Consider the following 14,695-nt stretch of genomic DNA (forward strand, 5'->3'; position numbering starts at 1 on the left):
AGAGACGAAGTTGACGAGATCGCCAAGTGCTTCCTCGGATACGAAGTCAAGTACGTTAGGAGAGACGATAACACAGCAGCAGACATGTTTTCCAAGCTCGGATCCGGCAGGAAGCCAATTCCGCCTGGAATTTTCCTTGAGCATCTGCGAGTACCCCTCAGTGAAGGGCGCAAACCCGGAAAATCCCAATCTGGCAGTTTCTCCGGCTAAGGAAGTGATGGCAGTTATTCCGGCCTGGACTCAGCCGTTTCTGGATTACCTCATCGATCGAAAGTTGCCGGAGGACGAGGTCCACGCACGACAGATCGTCAGGCGAGCAAGATCCTACACAATTGTTGATGGACAGCTCTACAAACGAAGCGCAAACGGGGTGTTTCTCAAATGCGTCTCTAATCAAGATGGCATTGAAATCCTCCGAGAGATCCACGCAGGGGATTGCGGGCATCATGCCGCCCCCAGGTCCCTCGTCGCAAAAGCTTTCCGGTTAGGATTTTACTGGCTAACAGCTAAAGAAGACGCTGAGAAGCTGGTGAAAACTTGCCGAGGTTGTCAGTACTACGCTACTCAACCAAACGCTCCAGCCCAAGAGCTGAGGACCATACCTATCACCTGGCCGTTCACGGTCTGGGGGCTCGATATGGTTGGTAAGTTAAAGAAATCATCTCCTGGCGGTCATGAATACCTTTTGGTCGCTATTGACAAGTTCAGTAAGTGGATCGAGGCAAAGCCAGTGAGAAAAGCCGATGGTGCTACAGCACTAAAATTTGTTTGCAGCCTCGTGACGAGATTCGGCATCCCACACAGCATAATCACAGATAATGGCACAAACTTCGCGCAGGGAGAACTCAAGGATTATTGCGAGGAAGTTGGGATCCGGCTTGACCTTGCATCTGTGGCCCATCCACAATCTAACGGTCAGGTCGAACGAGCCAATGGTCTTATACTAGCCGGAATCAAACCTCGCCTTGAAGAACCGCTGCAGCGCAGCAGGAGCTTGGGCTGATGAACTAGACTCTGTTCTGTGGAGTTTGCGAACTACCCCTAACAGATCAACCGGATTTACTCCGTTCTTCCTGGTATATGGATCCGAAGCTATGCTCCCCACTGACATCATCCATGATTCACCGCGAGTTTCCGCCTACAATGAAGAAACTGCTGACGAGGATCGACAGCTATCTGTGGACCTGATCAAAGAAGCTCGGAATTTAGCTGACCAACGCTCCACCATCTATCAGCAGAAGCTCCGACGCTATCATAGCCGTCGAGTTCGGAATCGCTCGTTCATGGTCGGAGACTTAGTCCTCCGCCTTCGCCAGGTGAAAGACCACAAGTTGCAATCTCCATGGGAAGGACCTTTTGTCATCAGCAAAGTACTACACAACGGATCTTATTACCCTGTTTGATTTCCGGGAATTAAAGGATAGACCTGCCAACTGGCACCGGAAACGAAAACGAGAGGATCCGGGTGACATATATGATGAAACAGATCGTCCCTGGAACATAGCACAGCTACGTCCTTTCCACACTTAGCGCTTTACACATTACATACCTTGTAATATATATGATACATGATCAATGAAATAAAGCTTTTGGTTCACTCTTAGAGTCTTTTACCTCCTTTAATTTTTCATTTTTGGATCGTGTATGTTTTCCGACTAAAACCGCAGAGCTGGATCTTTCCGCCTAGGCGTGTATGAAAGTTGTGATTTTCAAAATCGTCCTTTGGGACGTAAGCTTAAGTTTTCTGGTGAAAGTATCTTCTGTTGCAAACTCATGGATTCCTGGTAGCGACTTCCGACACTTGGGCTGGGGGCTTGTTTCCGCGATTATTGACGGATTGCCATTGGGCTTCGTTGCCGCTGGCGAGCGTTTCCGGCCACAGGTTTTCCGGCTCGTGGAAGGTCAAATGGGAAAGCTGGAACATATAACATCAGCACTTGCTTTCAACAAACGAAACATGCAAATAATTTCAACGGATAGCAGGATAAGTATTTTCCGCCCATGCATAATTGTTTCGTCCCTAACTACTTAAGAATTTAAGTTATATTACAAACCCTCGCTGGGGCCAAAATGATGCATTGTTTTTTCCCGCGGGACATAAAAAGTTTTCACTCCTCCTTGGATGGAGAAGTCTTGCCTTCTGGATCCTTTTCCTTGGCGCCCTCGGCCGGAGACGAGACATCCTCTTCACTTTCTTCGTCTTCATCGGAAGCTGCAGCGCTGTCCTTGGGTTCCTCTTGGGGAGCATCCTTGGAGCTGGTCCAGGTAAACTGAGTGCCGGATTCCGCAGGTCGGGCTTCCGCGTCGCGCTCTTTCTGAAGTTCGGCTTCAAGGGGCTCGTCCGCAGGAAGAACCACCTTGTCGTAGAATTCTTCATGACGAATCCTCCGCGCGATGCGGGTATCATAGCCACTTACTGCGTCTAAAAGCGCGTCGACATCTGCTGCCGGAGGAACACCAGTAGTTACCCGGTCAAGATCCATCTCCGGGTTATGCGCCAAGCACATAGTCAAGGTCATTGCAGCTGCGCCTCGGGCTGATGAAGCTTGCAGATCCGTCACCAGCTCCGGAAGAATATCCATTTTCTTAACAAGTTTGCGTAGACCGCAGGTGCGGCTCTTCTTCAGCGACAAATTGTGGCATATCTTCCGGGAGGCGGAGATGAGATCCTTGCAATCATCGCCCGCAAGTGTCAGGAGATCGTCCCGGGGGAAAAGATTCCGACGGCTTTCAGGGTATCCAAGTGGCTCTACAAGAGACAATCAGATATAAGCATGTAAGTTGAGCACAAAATTTTTGGACATCTGGATAAGTTTCCGGTTAAGTACCGAGGATGTGTTCATTCAGCAAGTCCCAGTGACGTTCTGCGGTCTCCATATATTTCCGGAGTCCATTGAGCTCCTTCTGCTGCCTCTTGATGGTTTTGCTGTCAGCATTTCTCTTCAGCAAGAATTCGCCCTTTTCCTTGATAGACTCGGTGTTTTTCTCCGCCAACTGCTTCTCGGCCTGCTCCTTCTTTTGCTTCGCCTCCATCAGCTTCATTTCCAATTCTTGGTACGAGGAGCGCAGGTTCTCAAGTTCGGAGGAGGTCGTAGCCAGGGAAGAGGAGGCGCCTACAAAGATACGAGTCACAAAATAAGTTCAAGTTCGGAATGTGAACTACTAACAAAAAGAGGACGGAGACCAACCTTGGGCGTCCGCCAGTTGCTTGTTCAATTCCGCATTTTCATTCTTCAGGGTCCGGATACTTTCCGCTTGACCCAAGGTAACGCGGCGCTGAAGGGCAATGTTCTTGTGCAGCTCATAGTGCAGCACCTGCTGTTCCTGTAAAGTAAGATCAGTGCTGGAGTAAAAATTCCGCCTACAATAGTGGGGTCCTTTGAAGCATCATTGCCGGAATTCTTCCGACATCATGCTTGGGGGCTACTGCGACAATTTTAAAAATCTCTCTAGAAGTAACCTTATTCTAAAGCATCTAAGCGCTAACTAGTATCTAGTTTCCGCCTACATGCTTGGGGGCTACTGGGGAGTACCTTCTGCTTGCAGATAAGCTTGTCGAAGAACTGGCCGACGTCCTTCTTAAAGTCTTGGATCTCCGACGTTGCGGCATCCGGCTTCCCCCAGGCGTTGTTCAGCATGGCGTTGAGCAGATCTTGTTCAAGCTCCCATTTCTCCGCCTCGGTTAGCTTGTTGAAAAACTTGGTAGCATATGCCTTGGGGGTGGAAGTGAGGTCAGCCGGATCTCCAAAGTTTTTCGGAAAAACGACGATGTCGCCAGCGCCGGCTCCGATCTTCTCGGAAGAAGTGACCTCAGCCTCTCCTTGGCCTTGTACTTCTGTTTCCTCTTGGGCAGGGCCTTTGGCCTTGGCATCCTCTCCGCCCACCTTTTCGTTGCTGACCGGAATTATTTCCGGTGGAGTGTTTGCGGCAGGAGGGGGAGATTGTTCAGCCTGAGGGGGAGACGGCGGTGGAGTAGTGTGGGAGGTGCTTGGCGGAGCTGGTGTAGAAGGACCAACAGCCGGAGACTTTTTCATATATTTGGTGATGGGCTCTTGGCTGGTGGTCCGGGTGGCAGCGGTAGTCGGAATTCTGCAAACAAGTAAAAGGGGATCACAGAAGAAACAATTACATCAAAATAGAGATGCGCCATACTCGGAGACTTACGGGGCGCCGGGGATGATGGGGCGAGAGCGTTTGCCTGCAGTTGCAAGCATCTTTAGACGTTCACGCTCCGCTTTCTTTGAGTTTAGCGGAGGTGGCTTGGTGATCTTGGGCTTCTTGGCGGAGGCCTCGCCGCTGGCTCCGGCTTCAGAGCCGGAAGCTTTGGCGTGGGGACGCTTCGAAGGTTGAGGGGCTACCTTGCGGGGTGCCTGCTCCTCTTCCTCCTCTTCGTCTTCCGGAACCACCTCCGCCGCGTCGCCGCTAACGGGGACACGAAGTATGGCGCGAAAGTTTTCCTCCGCCAAAGTATCGAGCTGGAAGGAAAGCTATTATAAGTTAGTCAACATCCAAAAACTTGTGAAGTTTGAAGTAACGAAGGGATCAGAGCTTACCGGAGGACACTGGTTGTTTGTATGGATATCCTTGATCAATTCCGGGATCGGTTGGCCCCGGCCTATCTTCACGAGCGTTTTGAATCTCCTTTTGAGGGAATCAGCCGGAAGGTCGTGGCGGGTAGCTCGGAGCTGGTCGTCCGCCCCGGTGTATGCGCAGATTAACCGCGCATTGTACCGCAGTGGCTGGATCCGCCGGGTGAACCAGCTAAGTGTGAGCTGAGTTCCGGTTAGCCCATCATGGACTAGCCAGGAGATTCTCCGCGCCGCCTTCTCCAAGATAGGAGTTTGGGCGAGCGAGGGGACGAAGCTCCAGCTCGCGAGCTCTTCCGGAGGCTCGTTGACGAACTTGGGCAGACCGTCGTGGATTTCCGGAATCGAAGCGTTCTTCTCGTAGAACCATCCGGCGTTCCAGTACGGGACGGATTCGTGCGAATCGTGAGGTGGATACATGCGGCCAGTTCGGAGCACGAACGTCATGCTCCCGCAGTTCAACATGGCTTTGTCCTTCGTCTCTTTTCTTCACTCGGAAGAAGAACTGCCATAATCTGATATCTGGTCGGATTCCGAGATGCCCTTCGCAAAGTGTCGCGAAGTTGGAAAGCAGAAGGTATGAGTTGGGGCAGATGTTGTGGGGCTGGAGCCCGTATGTGTTGAGGATGGATAGAAAGAACTCCGAACAGGGGAGCGATAATTCGAGTTCTACCCAAGCCTTGGTCATGTCAACTTCTCCGGCTCCGGGCTTGGGGACAACGGTGTCGCGTATGAAGCTCCAGTGAGCGGAGATCATACCCTCGTTTTGGAGCTCTCTAAGCTCCACGTCGGTAGTTTCGCAGGGACACCATTGACCTCGCTCTCCTTCGCGGATCCGAGCCTTGGAAGCCCTCTTGTTTTCCGTCTCCTGCACTTTGGCTGCCATTCTCGCTTGACCTTCAAGTTCTTCTTGGAGTTCTTTGAGGGAGGGGATCCGGCCTGGAGCGGTGCTGGAAGATGCGGAAAATGGTTGAGCTAGCCGGATGTCGGAAACATATGGTGGAAGGAATGCGATGGGATCCGGGCAGATTGGTTCTAGCAGACTGGGTTCCGGGCTATTCGGAGAACTACCAGTGCAATGCGGTGAATCAAGTGGCATGCTTCCGGCTGCACCCATGCAAAGTATTTAAGTAACCGGATCTACGCTAAGGTGGTCTTCTACAAGGCCGGCGCACGTACCGTTAATGGCGCGGTGGCTCGACGGAGCTCCGGTGAGGCGAAGGTCACCGAACTCGCTACGAATCGACCCGCGCGACCACGAATCGGCGGAGGGAGAGATTTCCCGATCAACCGAAACGATCTTGGCGCGAGGGGAGGCTTGGAGCGGCGGTGCACGAAGCTCTCTGTGGTGGAGCTCGCCGGAGATGAGATCTGTCGGGCGGCGCGACGCGAGGAGGAAGACGATGCGGGTGAGAGGGTGAAAAGAATGAGAAGTTACCGCGCGTGGGGGTATTTATAGACCTCGCGCGGAGATTCGCGTTTCGGATCCGACGGTGGAAACTGAACGGTCTCGCCGTTGGATGCTTGATGCGTGTCTTAGGTTAAAAGCGGTAAAATGACGTGGAGGTAACTTAACCGTGCGCTCCCGAAATTTCCGGCTGAAAATTCGCATCTATGAAAATTCAGCGCGGGAAAGTAGGAGGTTGTGCGCGGGAAGGAAGGAAACTCCGTTACATTATCGATTATTGAAGGACATATGATTTCCGAGAAAATGATGTCGGAAACAAGAAAGTTTGGAAGCTCTTCAAGATTCTCTTCGGATCCGAGTTAACTAAAGTTGGAGGAATGATGAATCTCGGAGAACTTCGGGGGCTACTGTTGTGGGTATACTTTATGGGTATATCAACGACATGGCTCGGATCCGGCAAGCCCGGGTGGCCCACGAGACGGTGATGGTGGCATGTGGCCCATCGGGCGGCCCGGTTGCTTGTTGATCGTGAAGGATGAAGTCCAGCCCGAGAACGAGGAGCCGGATCTCAACCGACCTACGAAGGAGGCCGGATCCGTGGAGGCCCATAAAGTATCCGGATCCAAGCACGACCAAGAGGGAAGGCGGATCCTTGATGTACACGGCAAGATATTGTACCGTAGTTAGGCAACTTGTATTCCGGCTAGGACTCTCCATGTAAACCCTAGATCCGTGCGTCTATATAAGCCGGATCCCGGGAGCCCTAGAGACAACAACCACAACCATTGTAACAACGCGCAAGCGCCCAGATAATTCCAGACAAGCAGCAGTAGGCCCTGTCATCGTGCAGGTGTTCCGACGCTGGGTAACCCGCGTACCACCGTCCCGAGTGCACTCCGCCCTATGGCCCCTACTTCTTCTCCCCCTCGTGAGGATCCCTCCTCCGGGGTACCGTCGATTAGGCAACGACACCGGCTGCACTGTGGCCGCTGCCGGCAGCAACCACTGAGGACCGCCGCTGCCGTAGCGCCTTCTCCGCAACCCTCCACCGACCGATCCACCGCCCTACGCCCCTCCGCGCCGCCATAGGATGATGGGCCTAGGTGGGGGACCTAGACCCGCAGCGAAGCCACCGCCATCCAGCGAGTAGCGCCGCCGCCAGGCGGGGGACGCGGTCCCAACCTCTGCCAACGCCGAAAGTTGCTGATGCCGCCCCAGCTGCACCGAAGAAACGCCGCCGCTCCTCCACCCCAACACCTTCGGCGCCAGGGGCCGCCGCCACCGCGACAGATGCCGGCGGCAGCGGCGGGAGGGAGCCTGCTCGAGGGAGGGGGTGTAGTGGTTGGGTTTGGCCCCCCGGCGGCGCCCTAGGGAACGCCACGGGAGGGAGGTTAGGGGGGGTCTCTTATGAAAAGGGAGTGAGGATTCTTGGAAAAACCTATTTATCGCCCCGCTGCGGGGCATATTAACGCCCGCACGCGTGCGGAAGTTCGCGGGCCGCGGCCCAAGTACATTTTCAGTCCGATTTTTCATTTTTTCGGTTTTCTACTTGTCCTTCTGGTGCGGTTGGTTTTCTTTTGGGTATTTGGTGTTTCCTTCTGCTTTGTTGGTTTTCCGGTTTTTTCTTTTTTCTTTTGTGATTTTTTCTTTTTTCTCTTTCTTTCTTTCGGTTTTTAAACAAAATTTAAACGTGCAAATTTTAAATACGAGAAAATTTCAAAAGAAATCAAATTTTAAATTACAGAAAAATTTCAAAGTTAACCAAAAAAATTATTGTAAGCAAACTTAAAATCTGAGCAATTTTCAAATTTGAAATTTTTATTTTTAAACATTTTGAAATCTATAATTTTTTTGTTTGAATTCAATTTTTTTCAGGTTTATATTCTTTTATATTAAAATTTTGGAAAAAAAGGTCGGGAAACGGTGAATGCAGGGATTTGAACCTGGTTAATTGCTGACTCAACGGGTGTACCAACCACTAGGCTAGAGCTCGGATGATCAGATATTGGAAAAACGAACGGTATTTCTTTTGAATCGGAAGAAGAACTAATGGGCCCGCCCACGCCGAATTTCTTTCAGCCGATGTCTACAAAGACACGCTAATGGGCGGGAAATAGGGAAACCCAGGATTCTTAAGTTGGGTTGGGATATTTGACCGGCCCATGAGTTAACGCGGGCCAGTATCAAAACTATGGGCCGGATGTTCCTAACCCACAGGTTGCACTAGGTAGCCGTAGATCACTGGCCCAGTCGTATATGGTCCATCACCTTACGTGTGTATAGATGGGCTCACTTTCATTTTGAAGAAAAAACGAGCACGGCAGCAGCTACTCGATCTCGATCTGATCATACCCCAACACTGAGAAATGCAACGGGACGAGATGAGATGACATGCCACACGTGACCACACTGGTCGGTCTCGACGCATAACCGTACGTGCGTGCGTGCTGCATGCGACATTTGTCCTAGATCTTGTAATCTTTTGCCATGGCCAGTGACAGGATCACGCTACCAGACACGCTCACACGCCTGCCCTGCTGTCTCCACTTATCAACGGGCTTACTTAAACGCAGGCGCTGCAGATCTTGCTCCGGCCCAAGGGGACATCGGCCCAGATAAAAATGTATCGGATCCAGTGGGCACCTGACAGCACGCACCGGCCAGCGCACCCTCGGGCCCACGACGCAGGCCTTTTCCCATTTATATGCTCTATCGCTGACCGGTGGGCTCACGGGCGCGCTTTACTTAGCCACGACGCGCCGAGGCTCGGGCTAAGCAAAGCGATCGTGCGCTCGTCGTGCTTCTTCCTCCCCGAGCGGAGCCGGCCCCATGTGCGCGCGATGCCGACATGCTTGGGCGGCTGCTCTGATTGCCGGAGACGCTCGCCACGTGTCCGCCCATGTTCGTGTATAAGTAAGCCGACTGGTCTACTCTCCAGCTCGCCATTGCAGTACCTTCATTTCCGCTCCTCTCAAAACCTCAGAAACCACCTGCGAATCAAGCTCCCCTCGTTGCATCGACCAAGAAAGATTAATTAGTTCTAGCAGGTGAGGCCAGTGATCGACATGGGGAACTCGTACAGCAACAGCGGATCCTACACCTCGGGCCACCTGCAGGCGCCGGAGCTGCCGCCGCTGCACCTCTGCTTCTTCCTGCTGGTGCTGCTCGTCTTCCTCGCCTTCTCCTGGTACATGAGCTACGAGTCGGTGGTGGAGACCTTCGCCGACCAGGGCCGCCTCCTGCTCATGGTGTCGCCGCTCGCGCTGCTCCTCGCCGTGCGCCTGCTGTCGGGCGGCGACGGCGACGGGCACGGACACGGGCGGCGTGTCGACCAGCTCATGTCCATGTCGATGCCCGAGAAGGACTCCATCCACCGCGCTGGGGGGTCGCCGTGGGGTGTCGGCCTCCTGCTCGTGCTGCTCCTCGTCATGGTCTCCTACCAATCCAACTTCCGGGACAGGTGGTTCGCGCTCTAGCCACCAGCGTGTGATGGATCCATCCGTCGGAATCACGTCCAAGAGCATGTACTACGTATGTATGTAACCCGAGTATGTCACGCGCGCGAGAACCAATCTAATGGAACGCCAATCGTGTTTCTTTCTTCTTTTCTCCTCTATAATTTATCATGATCTATCGCGGTTACTATCGCGGACTGTGGTGTTTGAGCTAACAAATCGTGTCCTTAGATGGTTAGGATGTTCTAATGGAACCCCAGCTTCTGCGACGGTTTTTTTTTTTTTTTTGAGGGGAATCGTGAGCTTTATTGATTATAAAATAAAGGGTTTACAATCATTTGCGATTAGCGCCGACGCGCAGTCCGGTGCTGAATCGTTTAACACTCCACTCGACTCACGTTTCCCTAGCTGCGCTAATTCATGGGCTACCTTGTTGCTACTCCTGTCAATCTTCCGAACTTTCAATAGGGGGTGGGAACGAAGCAAGTCTTTGATCTCCATATATATGCTCCAGGATGGTGATCGGTCTAACACACCAGAGGTTGCTCCATGTATAACACGCTGGCAGTCAGTCTGTACGATGCCGGGCAGCCGTTGAATGTCGATGAGCTGCCGTAGTCCAGCCAGACATGCTCTAGCTTCTCTGCTTCCTCTGCACTAGTGCTGTAAGGTAAGAAGTTCCAAACTGTGCATATCACTACACCTTTTTCATCACGCACTACAACACCAATCCCTGCTCGCTTACTCAAGGCGTCCCAGCCCGCATCGACGCTGGCCACGAGGTATTCTGCGACGGTTTTTTTATTAGATTATTCACAACTCTTATAAGAGCAATATAAAGATCAAACTCGAAGCCACCTCGCTAAACCTACAGAGGGATGAATGAAAAGGGTGACAAGACATCAACTCATATCATCCAAACAACCAAATGCCTTCCGAAGCCGCCCAATAACAGGTGAGAAGCACATCCAGTCAAGCAGACTCTGAGCGCACGCCAGCACACACGTCACAGAAATCGCTACCGCCGTCTTCCTCGCACCCATCTTCAAGAGGGATCACTGCATTGGCCTTGCCAGACTTGCCGTCGATGTCACCATGACGCCAGACAACTCCACCATCGTTCACGCGTCCAGCAGTCTGCGCCCGTCTTCGATACCCTGCAGCTCCACGCCGCCGAGAATCATCAACGTCAATGTGGTAGATGAACACCACTCCACCAAGATCCACCTCCATCCAGCCGCTGCTCCAAAAATGATGCCCCAAGAGGTAGAAAGATGCAGGAAAATCCAGTCTGGTCATCATCCGATCCGGGAGACCAGGATCTAGGGTTTCCCCGGAGCAGCACAATTGAGTATCCACAGACTATGACGACGATGCCTTCAAGAAGGAAGCGGCACTTAACGCCGCCATCACCCGCCAACCGTGACACAGTGTTCACCGACATCCGCTAGTCCCCAACTCGGCAAGAGCAAGCGGAGAGGCCATCAAAGATGATGCCTTCACAAGGGAACGAAGCCAATAGCCGCCGCCATCATCCGCCAAGAACGATGTCAAGGCGCGGTTTTCACCGGTGGCCCCTTCACGCAAGCTCGTCGTCGACTAGATCTTCATCGCCGGAGTAGATGGATCTCGTGATCCGCCACCCCAGCAACCAGCCGACCACCTCCGGCGAAGGAGGAGGCCGCCACCACCATGCCCAGGATAGTCGCCCATGGCGTCCTCGTGCCTCGGAAGAAGCCCAGAAACCTGCACGAAGCCGGCATCGTTGTCGACGCAGCAGGATAACCGCAGCCTCCTGAGCCCGTTAGGGCCCAGATCGGACCCGAACCACCGCCGCCGCTCGCCAAACGATGGAGATCACCGAGGATATCTAGTTGCCGCCGCTCCATGGCACCACCGTCGTGCAGGCCGATGCGGATCGCCGCCGCCAGCGACGCAAACCCGCGCCACCACGCCTATCACGGTCGAGGAAGTCCGCCACCGCCACGCCTCCAGGGCTTTTCCCGGCGGCACCTCAGGCAGCGGCGGTGGGAGGAAGACGCCCAAGGAAGGGGGAGGAGGGGAGCCGCTGGGGGCCACCGGGCGCGGCACCGCCGCGCTGGTGCAGGAGGGTTAGGATCCCACCTAAGTCACATATATAGTGTATCACTAAACATGGACAAAAAGCGGTGGCACATCACTAAATGCTCCAACCGCATCATTGGTGACGCAGTACTAGTACGCGCTACGACGCAGAGGCTTCAGCAGTTCAGCGCCTCACCTGTACTCATCGGAGGACGAGTCCGCCAAGTAGACGTGCAGCAATGTTACAAATCGTTACTATTATCTTTTAATGGAAAATGTTATTTTTTTCACCCTTCGAATCCTTACTCTTGGTGGTTGTTATTGTCAACTCTTTCCTTTTTTCTTCGTGTTTTGTTCACAAATATTTGCAACGCTTACAGATAATAGACAAGGAAAAGTAATAAAATTTTAATACAACTACTAGTTGTGTAAAGCAGACATGAAAATGATTGGAAACAAACAATCATGCATAATAGACATAATAATTGCTAGATGGAGCATGTGATGAGAGTTTTTATAAACAAAAAATAGACTAAAACACTATACAAATTCCACTCATCACAAAACAACGATGTTCATTCACTCGGGTTTGTTCATCAGAGGACTAGGCACCTCCAAGCGAGTCTCCCAAAACATTCCCATTTCATTGTTTGGGGATAACTGAAAAAAAGGGGCCCACTTCCCCATTATTTGTGGACAACACATTTTATTCAGGAGGAGAAAGATTTTTCTTTGTCTATGCCATTTATGCTTCTGTGTCCACCTAGGCCCACTATCATTCCTGCATCTGGAAACTTTAGCTCCATCCTGGCTTTTTTTTCCAGCACAATCTTTTTGCACATAATAGAATTCGCCATGTTACCGCCCTTCTCTACTCCTACCGGCGGCATTGTCTCTGCCATACCGGTGCCATCACACGTCTCATCTCAACACAAGTCACATTACCTTTTGCAAAGAGTATCAATTTAAAAGAGAAATAAATACTATTACTACTTCCATAAGTCCGTATTATAAATACTCATGCATATTATAAACTATGTGATTTTCATAGAAAATACTTCCCACACATGTTCTAAAGGGTAACTAAATATTCCCGAAAGGAACAAGAGGAATATATTTGATAACCAAACGACTAGAAACAAGAGCATGTGTGGGGGTGGTGTGTATTAGATGGAGTAACATGGTGGTAGTAATGAGTTATGACAGCAAGTCTCGTATCTACTATGGTCTTTACCAATTCTTCTGTTACCTTACTAGGGATAAACTAAATGCGTGTGCTATATAATTCTTAGTGATAGCTAAGAAGTCTTCTTTAATCTATGGATCATGTGCTTGATCTATTGTGATATGTTTAATTCAAGATAACATATTTATTGTTCAAACATCATGTCGAAGTACCTAAAACTATGCTCTGTTAATTCTTAAATCTGGATTTCTTGGAGTGTATCTCTTCGTAGTGAAGTATAAGTAAGATGTGTAGTGTCATCTTTTTTTTGAAGGGATGTGTAGTATCATCTTTATGTTAGGATGTGATGCACATATGAATGCTAAACAAGACACATAATAAAATCTCATCAATATTTAGTTACCTATCATGTTCCACTACACCTTATGATAGAGTAGACAAGTGAATCTATGAACCCCAGTCCACTTTTTAACATAAAAGTTAGCTTTTACTTTCTTTTACTTGCCTTTACATTTTTAGCGTTAATTTTGAAAATACAAAAATATCTATACTTCTTGCAACTACAGCTAAAAACCCCAAAAATACTTTATTAACTTTTTTTTAGAAACACGGTACAAACGTAGACGCTCACTCACCCCTATGAAGCACACACGCACACCCTACCCCTATGAGCACCTCCGGAAGACTGAGCTGGCGGATTGGATCTTGAAATTGACGAAGTCACCACAAGCGCCTCGCTATCGATGGGAACGTCGCCTCCCACTGAATGAATATTCCGTCTTTATGAGACACACAGATGTCAAATCTGGGGTTTGAACTCTGGTGGGCTGGGGGTACAACAACCCACCTAACCACCGAACCTCAGGTTGGTTCTCAATACTTTATTAACTTGTTTTAGTTTACTTTCTAGTTTTAATTTTCTTTCTAGTATTTTTTTTTGTTATTTTACTTTACTAATACCGAACCCTTGTGCTTGACAATCACAAGGTGGAGTTGGGGCACAAGATAAAGACTTTGCTTTGCAGGTTGCTAGACGAGGTTGGAAGAAGCTTCGCCTTTGTTTCTGAGAGTTCGATATAAAACCCAAATTCCCCTTGTGGGGAAATTTCTCTTACTGCATCATTCTACACCTGGAGTTCCAACGAATCAACACATTTATTGTAGTGCCATCAGTCGGCGTGTCCTTATTGTCCAGCTGATGCCGCAGCCTGCTGAACGTGGTTACGTGGACTCCCTGGACAAATAAATTAGCTTATGCGAAGCATTGGTGCATCACCAGTAGAGGTCGTCTAACTCTTACCGCAGTCTTGCTGTGTTGGCGGTGGTCTAAGTTCTTTTCTATAGACTGTTTAAGCAGCTTACGAGTTGGTCGTCTGGGGTGTTCCTCCCTTTGCACTTTAAGTGATTTTGTTATGGTTGTTGTATCTGACCTTTACTGTTGGGCTATGCCAGCTTTCTCTCTTTTAATATAATACATGCAGTTTTCTACATGGTTCAAAAAAGGGGAAGACTACTAGTTGACACTAGCTAGACGATACAATTATATATTTAGTTAACATGAATTTGATAGTTTTTACCCAAAGAACATTTTCAAAATTAATTACTAGATTCATAAATTCACACAAATTCTACCATGTTCTTTAGATATTTAAGAATACTATCAAGAAACATAATTTCATATAAATTACAATACTTTATAAGCCTAATAATTAGTGGTGTAACTTGATAATATTGCCTTTTTCTATCTATGGTAAAATCTATTGCTAAAACATTTTTTCTGAACATGCAAAATTAAATTAAAAAATGCAGCACAACATGTAGTTCACTTTATTACTAGATTGTATTTGGATGATTGATACGTTGCAAACCTATCTATAATTTTTGATGCTCCATGCTTGTTTCACACCAATTTCTATATGTTTTGTTTACACTTCGTGGCACTTTTATACATTTTCTGGAAGTAACCTATTGATAAGATGCCACAATGTCAGTTCCC

At 49.8% G+C, this 14,695-nt stretch overlaps 1 protein-coding gene across 1 annotated transcript; it reads left to right on the plus strand.

Annotated features, from left to right (window-relative positions):
- Positions 1–9,059: 9,059 nt before the first annotated feature.
- On the plus strand, positions 9,060–9,470 carry LOC124657020. Its single transcript, XM_047195650.1, has one exon. It carries the CDS (start codon positions 9,060–9,062, stop codon positions 9,468–9,470), a length of 411 nt encoding a protein of 136 aa, XP_047051606.1.
- Positions 9,471–14,695: the final 5,225 nt, after the last annotated feature.

This window comes from Lolium rigidum, chromosome 5, assembly GCF_022539505.1.
Source record: "Lolium rigidum isolate FL_2022 chromosome 5, APGP_CSIRO_Lrig_0.1, whole genome shotgun sequence".
NCBI lineage: Eukaryota > Viridiplantae > Streptophyta > Magnoliopsida > Poales > Poaceae > Lolium > Lolium rigidum.